At 46.4% G+C, this 18,017-nt stretch overlaps 1 protein-coding gene across 7 annotated transcripts in view; it reads right to left on the bottom strand.

Annotated features, from left to right (window-relative positions):
• ZNF609 (zinc finger protein 609) overlaps positions 1-18,017 on the bottom strand; it is a 1,443,811-nt gene that overhangs the window by 233,404 nt on the left and 1,192,390 nt on the right. For all 7 annotated transcript variants that reach the window (XM_069624676.1, XM_069624675.1, XM_069624674.1 and 4 more), the window contains exons 6-7: positions 14,795-15,161; positions 10,223-10,398 (exon numbers count right to left, since the gene is read on the bottom strand). In XM_069624676.1, coding sequence (XP_069480777.1) covers positions 10,223-10,398; positions 14,795-15,161 — 543 coding nt within the window. The remainder of the gene's footprint in view (positions 1-10,222; positions 10,399-14,794; positions 15,162-18,017) is intronic.

The raw sequence follows: 18,017 nt of genomic DNA on the forward strand, positions 1-18,017 counted from the left end.
ACAGAACTTCTTTAGCCAGCTCCCACTCGTGAGAGACCGCGCTCTGCATGCTCAGAGCATCCGCCGCCACGTTTTCGTCTCCGGCCAAATGAACTGCTGAGATCGAAATATCCTGCTGAATGGCCCAGAACCAGAGCTGCATCGCCTTCCTGAACAACGGGAGTGACCCTGCTCCACCCTTTTGTTGAGGTAATGCATGGCCACTGTATTGTCCATCATAATCGGGACATTCTTCAACCCGCACAGACGACAGAAAAGCCTTCAGGGCTAGCCTGACAGCCCGCAGCTCTAACAGATTGATGTGGAGTCTGGACTGTGACAGAGACCAACGGCCGCTGGCCGTCAACTCGTTGGCATGAGCTCCCCAACCCGTGAGGGATGCGTCCGTCAAAATCGTTATCTCCGGCCACGGTTGCCAAAACGGAGCACCCTTCATCAGATTGCCTTCGACGGCCCACCACAAAAGATCCTGTGCGACCGAGGGCGGAATCTGAACGGGATCCAACATCCTGCCGGAGAACTGCGACCACTGCATCTTGAAAGCCCACTGCAGAGATCTCATCTGCAGCCTGGCCAATGGCACCAGGAAAATGCAGGATGCCATGAGGCCGAGCAACCTCAAGAACTCGGAACTCCGGGAGACTCTGGGCACGTTGAAATTTGTCCACCATCTGCAGAATGTGATGAGCCCTCACCTGGGGAGGCGAACACAACCCCAGCGTTTTCGGGATCAAAAAATAAGGGGAATACCATCTCTTGTTCCTCTCCGCTACAGCTACCAGTTCTATGGCGCCTTTCTCGGACAGGGATAGGATTTCCTGCGCAAGGAGCGAATCCTGACGCTTCGAAGAGCTTCACCGGTGGGGGCCTCTGCCGAAAGGGGAGACAGTAGCCATGGGCTATGATCTCCAGAACCCACACATCTGAAGTAATGGCACGCCATTCTCCAAGATGCTGCGCCAGTCTGCCCCCCAACCGGCGAACCATGGGACATGGCCTCATGACTGAGCGGACGCGGCTGCGGCAGTGCCTGATGGCGAAGAGGAAACTGCCCGAGGGGCTTTGGCACCTCGAGTACCTTGCTTTCTGTTAGGGAGAATTCTCTGTAAAGGCTAATTTCCCAAACCTAGTGAGTCCCCCAACAGCTTTGCTGGATTTTTGGGGTTTATTTATTTCTCCTGCTAAGAGTGAGACTCTTTTCCTCCCACTCCTAGACATGATTTGAGGTGTTCCTTTGACTTTGTATGTGTTCTATGGGCTCCTTTTCCCCATAGGGTTTCATGTGTTTTTGATATGTGGGTTACACAGCACCTTCCGTGCAGTAACCCAGGGGTGTCGTAGTGACCCCCAAACAGACTCCATACCCTGGGACTGACTACTGTCTCCCAGGGCTTGTAAAGTCACCATTGGCTTTACTAGTCTCAAATTGTGAACAGAACCAGTACAAGCCATCATATTGTGGATGTACTGGTTGGGGCAATTCGATTGCCCCGGCGTCTGTTGTTCGAGGGGGCACTGTCCAGTCCCCCCCGACCGAGTTTTGGCTGGTGGCAGTGGATACTACTTTTTATATTTGACCGCGAATATATTCCTATGGGATTTTCCCATTGTTCGAGGCTACCACTTTGTAAAATAGCCTTGAACATACCGCCGGTTTATTAAATTAATATAAATTCACTGGTTGGTATTTGTTGCCGAAACTTGGTTCCAAAATGGCGTTTGTGTTCGCTTCTGTGACTCCAACCCAAGTCGAGCCCTTTGTTCCACTTTTTGGTGGGCTTCTCCACAGAAGCCTCGATAAGTGGTGCCACTCTGTCTGGGTACCACAGGGGGTGCGGGAGGGGGTTTAGGCACCCTGGACTGAGTTGCCTCGGCAACTCAAGTCGCACTCTTGTGTGATTGGCCCAAGTGGTGAGCCGCCCGGCTCACCACTTAGCATGTTTGAGTGACAGCTAGGCTGAATGAATGGGGGTTTTCTGCATAAAAGCAGGGCTTTGGGGACTGGAACTTCAGAAGTCGCCACAGGACCTAAAGAATCCGAGGAGGGAGAAGCCGAGCCGACCTGCAACGACGACACCACCGGTGGTGCCCTGCTGAACCGTCTCACCACTTTTCCCGACGACAGAGGAGATCTCCAGCCCGGAGAGTCTTCTTCCTTTGACTGGTGGGGATAACCAGTTTGCCCGTCTTTCCGCCTTCCTGGACCATCTCGTGGCCGCCTTGCCCGTGCCAAGCAGCCCGGCAACCGGAATACCACGGTTTACCACTACCGCGAAGAAATGGGTGGTACCTTGTAACCGGGAAACTCTGTGGTTGGTTTCTTCCCTGGCAGTGCAACGACCTTCAGCTTTCCTCCACGTCGAGACCTTTTCATCTGGACGAAACACCGACTTGCACCCGCTGCCAGGAACGACTGCCCCCGCTGGAGCGTTCCTCCCACTTTCAGGTACTGTGTCCCGCCTGGCTTCCCTTGCGACAGATGGTTCGGGGTGACAGTAAATCCTCGACTTTCTAACGTGTGTTACCCTGGGGCCTATTAACTAACTTTTCCTGACTTTATCTAAATCTTTTGTGAACTATTTACAAAGACTCTTTGGGCATAACCCCACTGTGATCCTGGACACATTTCGCTTGCTCTCTCCAACAGTGGGCCTGGCATTTGAACTTCCTTGCTCTCCAGTAGACTTTGCCTAACCTGCCTCATTGTGGTTCTTTGAAAAGTATTGAGATTTGTGTGCTTTCATAACTCTGCCTTGTTCCCTCCCTTTTTAAATAACTTATTAGAATGCCATCTTATGTTAAGCGCTCACCTCTGTCTGAAAATAAGTGGTGTTTCTCATTAAGACTTGCCTAATAAGTAATCAGGGTTGTATATATATAATAGTGACTGTGTGTTCAATTAACTTACTTCTTTTTGAGCTAGTGTAATTTACATGTGTGTCTTTAAATAAATAATTATATACTTTTACACCAAAGCTCTGGTCAGTGTTTGCTTGTGCTACTGTATCTCTGTACCTATTGGGTATACTCTATATACTACCTAACTCATCTTGAGAGAAGTCTGACTGCTCAGCCACAGCTACCAGGTAAATCTGGGTGGTACAGACTGCTACCAATTGGGTTTACTACCATCCACCTGTAGTCCTAAATCTTTTGCAGTGGTCCCTAAGGGAACTGCACAGGTTTCTGCCTAACACTTTCCACCTCTGGTACTCCTACGGTGGCCCCCTCGACTGGCTGCACCTCTCAATCTACCAAAGTAAGAGTGGTACCGAAAGGAACCTCCCCTCCATTGCTGTCCCCTAGGACAAAAAGGTGGAGGTTGACGTACTGCAGCACTCAAAGACTTTGCTGCAGCTTTGAAGGTCTGCAACCTCTCAAGGCTCTAGTCAGCCTTGCTGCCAAAAAGATGGACACCATCCAAGGGCATGTTGAGAAGCCGGGATTGCACATCCGGAGCAAACCCTGACTTCCGCAACCACGCAAACCTGCATATCACGGTGCTCGCAGCCATGGACCGGCTGACACAGTCTGCCATGTCCAGACCCGACTGAACGGATTCACACATGGCATCCTTGCCGTCTTGCACCAGGGCTAGAAAACCATTCCGTCCCTCCCCTTTGGGAATATGCTCAGCTGCCAACGATACACAATTCGACAGAGTGTGAGTGAATCTTACCAGGGCACAAACGGAGTTGGCTGCCTTTAAAGCCATACCCCCAGAAGAAAATACCTTCTTCTCCCAACCATCAAAGCGCTAGTCGTCCCTATCCGGAGGGATAGTAGGGTACGCAGCCTGTTTTGCTGGGGCCGTAGCCACCTGCACCACCAAACTCTCCGGAGTAGGGTGCATTGACAAGTAACAGGGGTCACCACTGGCTGGGTGGTATTTTTTCGGAAGCGACTTATTCACTGCCGGGAGACTCTCCGGAGCAGTCCAAGCCGCTGCCACCCTTCTTTGCAACGCCATATGAAATGGCAACACCGGATCAGTGGGTGGACCTTGATCCAGGATGTCTGTCAGATCATCCTGAATAAAATCAGCAGATGGAGCAAACCACCCCAAATACTCAGTCACCCTCGACATGAGGCGCCTATACGAGGAGTCAGCATGTGTACCAGGCTCAGGCCTGCCAAACTCAACCTCCGGAGAGGTATCAAGACCACTGGCGTCATGTAAGGATTGACGAAGGTCTTCCAGTTGGCCTCCTCATCAGACCCTTCCTCCACCTCTGAAATATACTCCAAATGTTGGAACAAATCTACCCAGAGAGGAGAAACAGAGTAGGGCTCCAAAACAGGCCTCACAGTCTTGCTGAGAGACCTTTCTCGGAGCTTCCACAGCCCTCCGGGGCACCTCCGTAAATTCTCCACAAAAGGCGGTGATGTTGACTGAGGCGCCGACGACTTCGACAACGGCTTCGAGGCTGGAGCCCCGAGTGTGTCCTTTGACGGGTGCAGCGCTGATGGCGTTGACGACTTCTTCGAAGCCGGAGCCTCGAGAGAGTCCCTCGACGGATGGCGCCGATGGCGTTGATTCCTTCTTAGAAGGACTCTCAGGCTCCGACTGTCTCGAAGGCGTTGAGGACCGGGACTTGGACCTGGCGCGGCTATGGTGATCACCCTTGTCCGATCGGCACCTCGACGGCTCCCAATGATCGCGCGACCGCCCGAGCCCAAAAGTGTGCGAGTGGTGGCTCTATCTCGTTCCTTGCCGGCTTCTCTCGAAGGCGCGGATGGAAGTGACTTGCAATTCGAAAATCGCCATCATCTGCTGGCGGAATGCATCCCATTCGGCCGGCGACCAGAGTTTCCTGGGACAAGTAACCCGCTGTCTGGCGGAGTCCTCCGACGAGGACGGGGAAGGCGACCGGTGACGGCGCTTCCGTGACTGCCTCGAAGAGGCAGAGGAATGGCGGGACCCACTCCGAGAACAAGACCCCCCCTGGACTTATGCAGACGTGGAGAGTCGCCCCTCCAATCGTCGGTCGAAATACCAGTAGATTTCGACTTATGGGTTTTAGAAACCCTACCTACCGACAACTTCTTCGGCTCCCGCAAGGCCTTCGAAGTTAGGGACTGGCAGTCATCGCAATCGTCTGTGGCAGGGCTTTCACCAAGGCACCAGAGGCAGATGTCGTGCGGGTCTGTAATGGACATTTTGGAACCGCAGTCCCAACACTTTTTGAAGAAGACATCATGAACTTTCAAGTTTGAAGAACCGAGGCGCGCCGAGATTCCGAAGCGAACACGTTCGCGGAAAAAACAGAACTGAAGCTATGGCCATTGTCCGTCCTAGATATAACATCCGGTGACGTCGACCATCGACGGAGGCCCTCGAGGGACAGCGTATCGGCGTCATGGACGCCGAAAAAGTTTTCCGAAGCAGCACAGCTGTGGTAATTACTGTCAAAGATGTGGAATATGTCGGAGGAGACAATCCTTTCGAAATATTTTTTAGGTTGCTTTGTTTGCACAACGGCACTTTTCCCCCAGTTATCAGCCAATCGACTCTAGAGCAGGATAAACTAGGATATTTTGGCAGCACAGACAAGCTGCTACCACCTTGGTGAACAAACACATTGCTAATGCAATCCCAAAAGGAAGTATGTTTAATCACAAATATGTACAGTGACCTGGCAACATTAAAATATGTCAGTATGCATCTCTCATGTATAAGGTTGCCATGTTACATCCCTGTTTTGGTATGGGGACTACTTCATGTAAGGTGGTCATTCTGAACATTTATGGTTTTACAAATGTATTTGCTGGACACAAATCTAAAATTGGTCTTTTTGCTTTGTCTTTTTTTGGTACTAAGAAATAGACTGCTATCTATATTATTCCATGTACCCCATGCCCCCCTCTTGTGGCAATTGCTTCATCTGCTCATCGAGATACTTAATCTTGTGAATCTTCTTCCAGGGGATCAGAATCCATTAGGAGATCCAGCTAAATGAACCATTTCTTTGATGGAATGTCCGCTGTGCCAATTTCCTTAGAGTTTTAACTCAAGTTCCCTGCTCTCCCAAAAAGTGCAATTTGGGTCAAGGGGGATGCAAAGTCAGCTATGTCCCACACATGCGTTTGTGACTGTTTACTTCATGGTTTGACATTCTTTTGCACCTACAACCCCTTCATCTGATGAAGAGAATTTCAAGAGGCTTTTCTGCTGCTTTGCTAAAAGGTGGCTTGACCCTGACAGTGTAGTGTGTGGGAGGGGGTGGTTTTGTGAGGGAAGGCCAACCCCGAGCACTTCTGTCGTACCCTTTAACTATGCTTGTTTTGCCCGTTTAATTCTCTACATTGGAAGATTCTGTACTGTTATGACAATTTTACACTGGTGGGGGGATCTTTGCCTGGTCAGGACTTCATTTTCGAAGTGAAACCCGATCTTTCAGGTTCTACCCTCAGAGCAGGTGCTTCCAGGCTCTAGCCTGCGTTTGGCCTTGGGAACTGAAGCAGTCTCATGGACGCCAGTCGTCTTCATAGCTCTGCCTGATAAGACTTTGGAGCTGAAGACCAAGTATGAGGATTTCTCCCTGGGAACCCCCCTTTTGTGACTGTCCGGAATCGGTTTGAACCTCAGTAGCCAATCACTCGACCTTGAGAACCATACCGGAGCTGAGGTTTTTCCCTGTTCCAAGTCAACCTATAGGGCGTAGGCAACTCAGTGCTGAACCCTGCACTGTGTAAGTGTCTAAAATTTAAAGCGCTTGCAGGCCAAATACTTTTCTTTGGCATGATTTATTTTATTTCTGCATTTATAGTAGCGCACAAAGCCCATGGGCATCTAGGCGCTCTTACATACAGTTGATAAAGTAAACGGTTACATACAATGAGATACAGTGTACGGCTGTTGCTGTCAAAGTTTGTAGAATGGAAGGAGAGAGTAGTTAAACAAGTACATTTTAAGCTTTTTCCAGAAAAGGTGGAAGGAAGGCTCCTCCCGAATAGTAAGTGGGAGGTTGCTCCAAAGTGTTTTAGAGCAGACGGGAAGGCTGGAGCCACCAGCTCTCCTGCGTATGAATCTCTGCGTGTTAAGGCAGTGGTTGTAAGTGGATCGTAGGGGTCTGCTGGGCACGTTTCTCTTGATCTTCTGGGCGAGGAAGGAGGGCGCTTTGTTGAACAGGCATCAGTGGGTTATGGCTAGAACTCTGAATTAAATTTGTTCGCAGACGAGGAGCCAGTGGGCAGATCTTATCTCAGAGATACGATTGGGCTTGCTCAAGATTCAGATGGTACAGGGAACATTGTTTTGCAGGACTTTTAGTTTGGACAGGTTTTTTCTCAGAGGTGCCATCGAGTAACGCATTGCAGAAGTCCGGCTTGGACAAGAAGAGGGGCTGTGCGATTGTGAAACTATTTTCAGTGGAGAGGTAAGGTTTGCAGGAGGTGGGTTTGATAGCAAAGGAATATTGTGTAACAGTCTGGGCAAATCTAAAACAGTTTTTTTTCCATGGATGGCCTGTGAAAAGAGCCCAGCTTTGAAGTACAAGGAGAACTTTGCTTAGAGACATTTTAATTAGACTAACAATGCCTCCTCTCCCCCTCAATAATACGACTGGTCGTTGGCGATCCATTTCAGTCTTTCACGTTGATGCTGCAGCCTTAATGGTTTCAAAAGGTGGTGGCATGGCATTGAGTTTTCTGTCCGTTTGCTACTCCACTCGCATGCAACCATCCAATGGCAGAATAAGACAAATTTCAGGATGTTGACATATGAGAGTCATGGGTATTTGCACACAAAGTAGGGATAGTGTGACAGGAAGATCTATGTCAACGCCCTAGTTTTGATTCGGAAAAAACAAAGTAATGCCACAAACAAACCAATAGATGGTCTATGAAAAGCATAGGAATCTAAGCCGATCCACAAGCCTCAGAAGTGAAAACGACATTAAAGAGGAATCACATGGCAAACAATGAAGCCACAGAAGCGGGTATCTCCACCCCACCCTCTGACCTTTATGTCATGTATTGCAAGCTATTTGAATAGCGCGTACGGCCATTGTTAAGGCTTTGAAACGCTGTGGGGTAAAAGGCCCTCCAGAAGACCATAGTCGGTGCAAACATTGAAATAAAAAAGGAGCATTTCATTGCAAGCAAATAGTCATTAGAATTAGGTGACTTTTTAATTACTAGCAGTGATGACTGGTGTAAGGGTGTAGTAGTAAGACCAACACAGAAGGGTCATGGTGATTGTTAGAAACATTTATTCAAGTATAAAAAGGAAAAGAAAACCCGCTCTCGCCCTACCTCTAAAAGGGGTTTCCCTACCTCAACTGAAACTAGTGTCAGAATGTCCAAAGCAAAAGTCTCAATGTCCAATGTCAGAATCCTAACTCTGGCCCTCACAACGAAGTTGAAACTAAAAATTAAAGTTCAGTCTTTCAGCACAAAGAGGGTGGTACTCATCCCCTGGACAAAAGACAATTCTGGATTCTTCAGACCTCGAAGAATTGGGGAATATCTCCCTTTACTCAGCCTTGTTCAGGATTCTCGTAAAGTTCAACAACTATTGGGGGGAACGTCTGTTCCCTTGTTGGCCTTTCTCAGGCTTCTTTTCTGTCCCTGACCCTAATTGGCAGACCTGGTTCCTTTTCACCAGGCACAGTTGTAAACACAAAAGAGTTTGGATGGGTTTGCAAACTGGATTGGGCCCTTGACCCAGGTTGTCAGACCTGGTTTCCTCCCACCAGGCACTGCAATGAAGAAGAGCAGACTGGACGCACTCCCAAGCTGTGGTGTGTCCCTGACCCTGGTTGGCAGATGCGTTTCACTCACATGCTAAGTACTGCATGTACTGTCTACTAGTTTCACAGTTCACTTTATATGGGTGCGGGTCCCAGGCTCACAATTCTGACTTTAGTTTCCCACATAGTAGGCTTGGTTCACTCTCCTCCCAAGCACAAACCCCTGGCCAATCAACTGCTTCTCCCTTGGTTTCAGGATCCCAGACCCTCTTTTCCCAGCCTCTCCGGCCACCCGCATACCTTACTGTGGGTGTTGGCTCCTCTGGGACAGCTGGGCTTGGTCATGGGGCTCCGGTGCCATTTTGGAGCACCTCTTAATCTGCGGCAGCTCTGCAGTCTTCTCCTTACTAGCAGTGAGTACCCTTCTATGTGCTCTCTCCAGGTCTCAGTTCTCGCTCTGCGGCGGCTCTAGAGTCTTTTTCTCCTTCCCCGCAGCGCAGTTTCTTCCCTGAGCACACGTGGGGTCTCAGGGATGCCCAGAGTTTCAACCCGCCGGCTCGCCGTATGGTCATCACGTCCTGGACCAGCCTCTGGCTCTCTCCCTCTGTTCTCGGCTCTGACAGTCAGCTTCTGCCTTCACTCCTGGTCCGTGCTTGCTCCCGCGGCTTCTACAGGGAGGGCGTGACACTTCGTCAAGTCCTTCTTTGCTATTCACATAGCTTCCTCCAATCAGTTATTGAGAACCACTAGAATGGGCAAAGTGGTCTGGTAAGTATTCTGTATTGCTCCACGCCTCCTCCTCGTCCCACTAACGAGTGGGGTATGATGTCATAACTCACTAGTGCCGTTACTTATCTCAGTACTTTCTACTTTTGAAACAGGATATATGAGAGTAGGGGTTGAGGAAGAGGTGAGGTGAGGTTTTGGTAGGGAGGGGGTCTAGGGCCAGGTGATTGGCGGCGATACTGCGTTCTCCCAATATGGTTGTTACTGGTCCCAAAGGGGGTTTCCCCTCCCATAAGATCCACCGCTGAGTATTTATTATGTATTGCATTTGTTACACGCCCAACCCCAGAGGTATCATGGCATAGAATACCCCCAGGGGGACTATCGGGCAGCGGCCACACTTCTCTGGCCTCATGAGAAGGGGCTCCCACTTCAGAAGCATTGATGATATCCTGGGATTCGTCACACTAGTTTAAAACACTATAAAAATCATGCAGATCAATGTATTCAGAATTTTGCTCCATATTTCCAAATAAAGTTTCTCCTTTTCTTTGTGCTGTATACCGCCTTCTAAATGAGTAAGGCAGACTGCAAGGAGCCTAGACAGTCATTGTAATGCAAGTCTGCCACAGAACACATTCAGGGCACAATGCAGAATCCAAAAAGATTTCAGTGTAAACAGGCTATGCATAAAAAGTACTGCCTAACACACACAACACAAATAAGATTGCAAAAGTGCAATGACCCCCATAAACCAGCCGATGCTTGGACACATTTAGTGGCCAATTCTCAATTCAGCTTACCGTTGGTGACTTGCTTTTGTAATGGCTGGCATGCTGCTGAAGGATATCCAGAGCCTTCGACTCCGAACTGCTTTTGCATGTCACACTAGGGCTTGCCCGCGACTTCTCCACTTCCTCTGCCCCAGAGACTTTGTTTCCATAGGGAGAAAAAGAATAACTGGAGGGAAGGTATGAACCTAGAGCAGGAAAGAACAAGGCAATTAGAAACAGAATGAGCAACCTCAGCAAAAACATTCTTCTGTGTACTGCAACCCAAGCTGGTAAGGAATTTTTTTCAATACAGAAGGAAACATGAAAATGTAAATCTTACAAGTGCCACCGTGGCCCATAAAGAATAGAACTGTTTAAAACTGAGCCTATTCAGAGTCACACTGCACAGCCTGGGTGTGATGTAGTTAACATGCATTAATAAAGTAATCTGAGTTGACCTACATGGACTGCACTCCATCAATAGTGGATATTACTACCAGCTTAAACATTGGGCAATCCCGTTTCTAGGATGGTTTCAAAAGAACCAACCTTAAAGTACTCTTTAGAACTAGACTAAACTACCACTGAGGAACTAAACCTACTTTAATAACAAGGTACATTCCAGCACAAAAAGGATGCATGTAATGCTTGATGGTCCTGTCTCCGTATACTGTTTTGAGGAAGCAAATAAATACAGAATTCCTACATCGTATTTGTTTTCCCCAAATTCTCACGGTTTGTATAAAATTGAGTTATTTGGAGGAAGCATACATTTCTCCCAACATGTTTAGAAACTCCTCTTAAACACAATAAACAAGGCAAGAGGTTTAGTTCTTTGAACATTAACAAGACTAGTCTCTGCCATTGAGCATGGGAAATTAAAAGTTTTGTTATTGCCTTTCTGAATAAAGGCCAAGCATTGTAAAGAAGCTGGAGAGATCATTTCTATTAACTGACATGATCATGATGCAGTTTACTACTACAGAGACTGTCTAAACAAGCACTATGCTTTGTGAGAGTTTGGTTTGAGTCCGTGAAGGAAGAAACTTGAAGGCAGCCGTGTGTCTATGTTAATGGGCCTGGAGGATTGCTCGGAGCAACACGTTTGTCTTGGAAGCAAGATATCGTAGAGCAACACAGGTTTGAATTCCAGTCCCACACTTAGGGATTGGTCTCTGGTATTAAGCGTATTATAAAAGATTACTTAGTGGCTGCCAGAATTCAAATCTGAGCCCTATCAAGGCCTCTTGCTTGATTTGTGGTTGCGGATACTCCAATTACAGGGTCACAGACTTTGCAAGAATTGCTGGCCCGGATTTGAATTTGCTAAGGCAAGCAAATTACTTCAAAGTGTACTTTAACACTAGAGAAACCACTTCCTCTAGCTGAAGATCAGTGATTCCTGTTAGACGCGGGTGAAGTTAGAAGGCAAAAGATAACTCACACTATATATAGCTTGTTAGCCATACCATAAACTGACACCATCAAATCTGACTAACACCAGTAAAAACAATTCATTTGGACGAAAAAGAAAAGAGGCTGTTACCTGAAAGCAAGTCACATCATGTTATTCCCTTCAAGAGTCAGTTCAAACCAAAATCTGAAATGGTGTAGAAAAGATATCCCTGCAGTTTCATTCAGGATTCACTGACCGTTTTAGACCAACAGTCCCCTTTCCTCCCAGTGAGTCAGAACTAGTTCAATAGGCTTTGCGTAATGGAATATTTTACATGCACACCAACTGTTATGAGCAATAGGATTTTCTTCCCCCCAAGTTATTAAACAACCAATACTATTTGCTTCATGTTTGTGGAGTCAAAGCCTGCCTTTGAGAACATTTTGTAGAGAAATTGCAAAACGCCAGTACCTTAATGCCTCATGGCATAACGACCCATTACGAAAGAGCTGCAATGTACAGCTTTCTTTCTCGTCGTATCCATGCAGAATCACAATCTGTTGGAGCTAGCATTGCAGTAGTCTCCAAAGACCGGCTGACACAGTTTTAGTCTCTCTTGCGTAATCCCCTTACTTATTATCTGCCGCAAACATGCAATGCCGCATTCAAGAGGCCATTCAGAATTGAGTTAAATTACCTACTTGGGCCCTTCGCTTATCACGTTGGGGTCATCAAAAGCAATCTACAATTCGAGACACCGGTCCCCTTAAGTGCTTTCTACTTCAAGTGGACTATGTGCATTTACATTAACACCACAGAAATTGAGTTGGAGTTATCTTTAACTTCTGTGAGTAAAACTTGCCCTGCATTTATTCAGAGATGTCACAAATAACAGACTAAACGATCATGAAGTTCTTAGTGAGGATCCCGAGGCAATAACATCTGTACTTACAAACGATGTTGGGCAATCACAAAAAAATTAGTTGACCAATGTCATTCGGGTCAAAATCTGGGCCTCAAGAGGAACATCCATGTATAAGACCCATTTTTGTGAAACGTACCTAACTAGGTTTTTAAATAACTGGGCTGGTTAAGAGTCTTAAGGCAGTTCCTGCTGCATTGGACCCAAACCATATATGAGACTTCCCAAATCAAGTACCTACATCTGGTGACAAAACAATCAATGGAGAGATCACGAGATGAACCAAGCAATGTTCATGTGGACTACACAGAATAGAAGACATTCAGAAGATTTTGTGTTGAAATCAGTGGGGGCGGGATCAATGCTTAGAAAGTTTAATCCAGGCAGGAGTAACATTTACATAAAGTATCGCCTCACTTCCTGTGGAATTGTGGTGGGAAGATGGAAGGGACTTGATCCCTCTGCATGTCTCTGCTCCTGCGGAACGTTGTTGGAAAATATTTGTTCTTCTGATCAAAGTATGCTATTTCCAGACCTAAATGGCTGAAACCGCCATGACTGGAGGTAGATATAGGTCACCTCAGAGATGACCCCACGCTCAGCCAGAAGCAGTGTTTGGCGTTGCAGTTTATCAGACCAGTATGGTCAGTAAAGAAGCTGTGACTGTCTTGAGATTTCATTAACAATAAAACTACTTCCTCACTCCCGTGGCTCTTACCTGGGACCATTTGGGTTTCCATAAACAGTTTATGCTGGTTAATCTTTTACTCTGCTTTAGGTACGCTTTTCTGTGATGACATTTTCTAGGAATCACTTTCATGGAATGGTCTTAAATCATCTTAAAGTTTTTTTTTAAACTCCCGATTGTCATACCGCTACATAACTGGATTTCTAGGATTCTTATGTTCAAGGCCTGCATACAACAAGCTTCACAATCTGAACATTTCCACCTGAACCAATTTCAATGTTTGCATAGCCACACTGCAGTCTAAACCTTGTAGCTCAGTCATCAACAAGAGAAGTAATCTGTCCCCCCACCAGCTGGCAATCTCTGCATATAGAGCATGCAATGCTGCTTCTCACCAAACAACAGCACAACCTGTTGAACAAGTGGGCACCACACAATGGAATTTAAATGAAGAGCTACTATGAGAGGTCAGATTATGCATTGACATGCCAAAAGGGGGGAAACCATAGTTTGAAAAGCACACCCAGCCTTTTTGCCATTTTGTGTGTTCACAAACATATCCACAATTTTTACCATGGCCTAAATAAAACAAACATTTGGTCAGATGCGCCAAAAAAGAACTAAACACCTCCTATTTTGATATTGCACATGATGTTTGGAATATTAACTGTCATAACACACACACACTATTAATAGGAATGACAATAAGAATGACTTATACAATGCCAACAATGGACTGTTGGTGTTCAAATAGTTATCAAACGCAATAGACTTTGCTTTTCTTTTTATGGCTAAAAAACATGGAGTACTACGAGTAATCAAACCAAACAGTAGGTTTGCTTGGCAGGCACGCAGCCTCATGAACTATCCTAATGAAGCATAATTTATATCCATTTGCTCTACCACTCCAAACCAATAATAAGCACCATCAATTAAAATGTCTGATGTATTAAAATAGACAAATAATACATCGCACCTTGGACACCATTATGGATGGCAAAGACTACAACACCAGGGGGACAAGTGATAAGTACTTGGATACAATGTCCCAAAACGTAACATCCATCGGACATTATATGAGAAATTATAAGTTAAGGTCTATCCACACATTAAATGCATGGCAATCGATCACGTTTCATTTCAATCATTTATGAGAAAACTCCAAATAAGGGTGAATGAACTACTTAATTCCCCATAGTCGTACAATTCTTTGTTTACAGTTCCCTGTCTTCATTATACTCTGGTCTATTTTCATTGTCTTCATGAACTCAACCTTGGCACAGACACAAACTAGAATTCAACCAAGAACACATGAAAACGGTCACTTAGAGCTCCAACTAAAACATTGCATCTTCCATTAAAGTGGCCCAGTGCAGATCAGTAAAAAAGAATCATAAAACGCACAGTTTCTTAAAAACACACTTTTTCGTGTTTCACTCAGGACTCTGGTCACCCCACTTTGTGTTAAAACCAGAAATCACAACAGGTCAACAGCAAGATAGATGAAACCAAAATACAGACACTGCCTTTTCTACCCAACTTTGATTTGATCTCAAGAACTCTTACAAGTTCCACAAGACTCTACTTTATCAGCACCTGGGTAGTTCTGCATCATGACGGCTGGCATGCCTCTGTAGCTGGGATGGTTGGGGTCATATGCCTGGCTGTAGGAATAACCATGCACATAGGGGATGTACGACTGGTGCTGTGCGAGAGGCGAAGATACTGGGACGTGAACACTGGTCCGTGGCTCCTTTGCCAGGACACGTGGGTCCTCAGCAGCAGAAAGTTTTGAGTCCACACTTGTGCCTTCTTTCACATCATCCTTGGAGACTGGATCTTTACTTCTGCTTCTTTCCTCCTTCAACTTCCTGTCCCGTTCTTCTTTCCACCGTTCATCCTCACCCTTCGGCAGGTCTGAATACTTGGGATAAACGTAAGTCCACATCCGCGAGTCAACTTCCTGCAGTGGGCAAGCAAGTTTGAATTAAAAGAGGTGAGAAATAGCAAACCCTACTAGGTTTCAGACACTTCCACAGAGAATGCTTAGACTGAATAAGTACTGCTAAAATTATTACTGAAAAATGTATAACTGTATATATTTTCAAAAATATGCTCCAAACCTGCTTGTTGGATTGATTTTCTCAAATCAAAATCTAGTTCTCCTTTGGTGGCTAGTATACATCTAGGTGTGTGCTTGATCTGCACGGTTACAGGGGCCTATTGACACACTGATTGCTATACATGGGAGAGTGGAGGCCCGGCGTGCTATCGAGTTATGCATGGATTGAGCAATAGTTGAAAAAAATTGGAAAATCACCTACCGGGCCGGTTCACAAGGCTATTGAGACAACTAGACTTACCAGATATTTTCAACTTACCCTCAGTCTCGTTCTTAAACCAGTGATGCAAAGTGACCCATTCATTGTGTAAAGAAGGGGGCTTAAAATAATGGTAAAAGCAATCAGTAGGGTACTGTGGGCTAGGGGTGCCAAAATGGTGTCGACTGACAGAAGCCAAATTGGAAGATGGAGGGAAAGAAACAGAAAATGAGTGGCAAACTGTTTAAAATGGGTAAATCACTTACCTTTCAACACAGTGGAATAAACAGTAAGCAGAGTTGCTGGCAGAGAGGAGGAGGGAGTGCTAAGCTACATAGTGGTGAGGGGTGGAGGAAGAAGCAAGAATGGGTAAATTATGTTGCTCCAAGATTCACACAGGCATAAAATCCATCTCACTCAATCTTAAGAAAAGGATACAAATAAGAACTCTGGAAATACATGACCATGGAATAAAATGTTAATCGCCTTCATGGAGGCTTCAAACATTCAAAAGCTTTCGCACTCAGAGCGCTACATTCAATCGTGTCAGAGTGAAGGGAAAAAATACGGGGCAGGCCCGTGATTCACTATAGCTTACAAAGATTTGCCCGCTCTCTCTCACAAATTGGGGCATGAGGGGTAGGGGGTGCTGCCTTAGCAAGACCACTTATTTCGGGGAAGATGGGGGACGTACGGTTGTATGCGTTTTACACAAGGTCACTTTCCTCATTTGCACATTACTCTAGCATTTTTTCCCTGTGGTTGTTTTGGTCGAATGTATTATTTTCTTAAAATGGTGTGTTCCCACACCCAAAGCCCTCCACCTAACCCTCACCCGCCACCTCATCCTGCAACCCCCAATGTTTTACCCACAAACACATCATATAAATATGACATGCATTACTCACCGTAATAGCATTTATGATTGCATCTGCTTAGATTCACATGCTGTGCATATAGTCCGACATCTAGTGGTAATCGCAGAGTATTGCATCTTTCTTTCAAAGATCAAAAGGGGACGTCGGCAGGGCGTGACTAACACTATCCATAACGTGAGGTGCCGTGTACTCAAAATCCCTCACACATCGAGGTCCCTCTGGTTGTGTTTTTTCTGTCATGAGGGAGCCTTATAGTCAGCGTGAGCGAGTACAGAAGAGAGAAGGTGTAAGAGGTCTATGTTCCTTCTACTCCACAAGGGGAGGAAGGGTGGGCGCATGTGAATCTAGCAGATACAATCATCAGAAATGCTATTACGGTGAGTAATGCAGGTCTTCTGATGCTTGTGAATCTGATTAGAATCACATGCTGTGCATTGACTAGCGAGCAGTACCCAGAGATGGTGGTGGGATGTGAGAAGGAACAGTAGCAAAGAGATGTCTTAGCACCGCTTGTCCCACCTGACAATCAGACCTAAAGTGTGTATCTAGGCAGTAGTGTTGTGTAAAGGTATGTATATAAATCCAGGTTGCTGCTTTACAAATGGACTCAAGAGGAACATTTGCAATGAATTCTTTGTAACCCCTGTGCCCCAAGTAGAGTGTGCTCTAGGCGTGAAGGGTAGATCTCTCTGGGCAAGAGTGTAACAGTGTAATGCAGTTTACGATCCACTTTCTGATAGCCAATTTAGAGACAGGGTCCCCTTCTCTGCCAGCTGCCACTGAAACAAATAACTGGTTGGTTTTCCTTAGCGGCTTTGTATTTTCCAGATAGTAGATAACTGCTCTCCTCACATCCAGTGAGGCTTCTTTCCGCCACCTTAGTGGGGTTCTGGAAAAAGGTGGGTAGTTCTATGGATTGGTTTACATCGAACTTTGAGATACGTTTAGGCGCAAAGCGCGGGTGTGTGCCAAAAAACACTTTATCTTTGTGAATCGTGACAAATGGACCCTGAAATGAAAGGGCCTGCTGTTCACTAACTCTCCTTCTGGAGGTGATCAACCACCAGGAAGGAGGTCTTGTAGGTGGGAAAGCTATGGGAAATTTCTACACTTTGTGGAATGGGGCAGGAGTGCTCTTCCTTAGGTCTTTTGGAGTGATATATTTGTCTGAAAAGTCAATAAATGTGGCCATTTTGTCCATATAGTTTTCAATCGATAGGGAAGATGCAGAAGGTTCTGGAGGTGGAAAAGATTGCCCAGAAGGGGGCGATTTTCCAAATAAGGCCTTCTAGAGAGGCTGGAGGCTGGGGGCTTCAGAATACTCCTCTCGATGAGGGGCGCCCTTGTGTTATGTAGCTGCCGAAATAATAGCCACAAGGCTTTCACAGATCTTCAGCGGCTGAATGGAAGGTCTCAACACGCCTGCCGGTGCCGTCGTGGTCGATGACTCCACCAAAACCATTAGGTGCTTGTGCATCTTTTGGACGATGTATCGGCGATGGTATTTTTTTTTTTGGGTGAAGGCTCTTTCAAGAGGAATGCCCAGTCGCATGCCTCGAAGACTGTTGCGTGGAGGGCGCTGAACTGCGAGATTCGCGAGGCACCGAAGTTTTCGGCGGC

The sequence above is a fragment of the Ambystoma mexicanum genome, chromosome 11, assembly GCF_040938575.1.
Source record: "Ambystoma mexicanum isolate Mex_15411 chromosome 11, UKY_AmexF1_1, whole genome shotgun sequence".
Taxonomy (NCBI): domain Eukaryota; kingdom Metazoa; phylum Chordata; class Amphibia; order Caudata; family Ambystomatidae; genus Ambystoma; species Ambystoma mexicanum.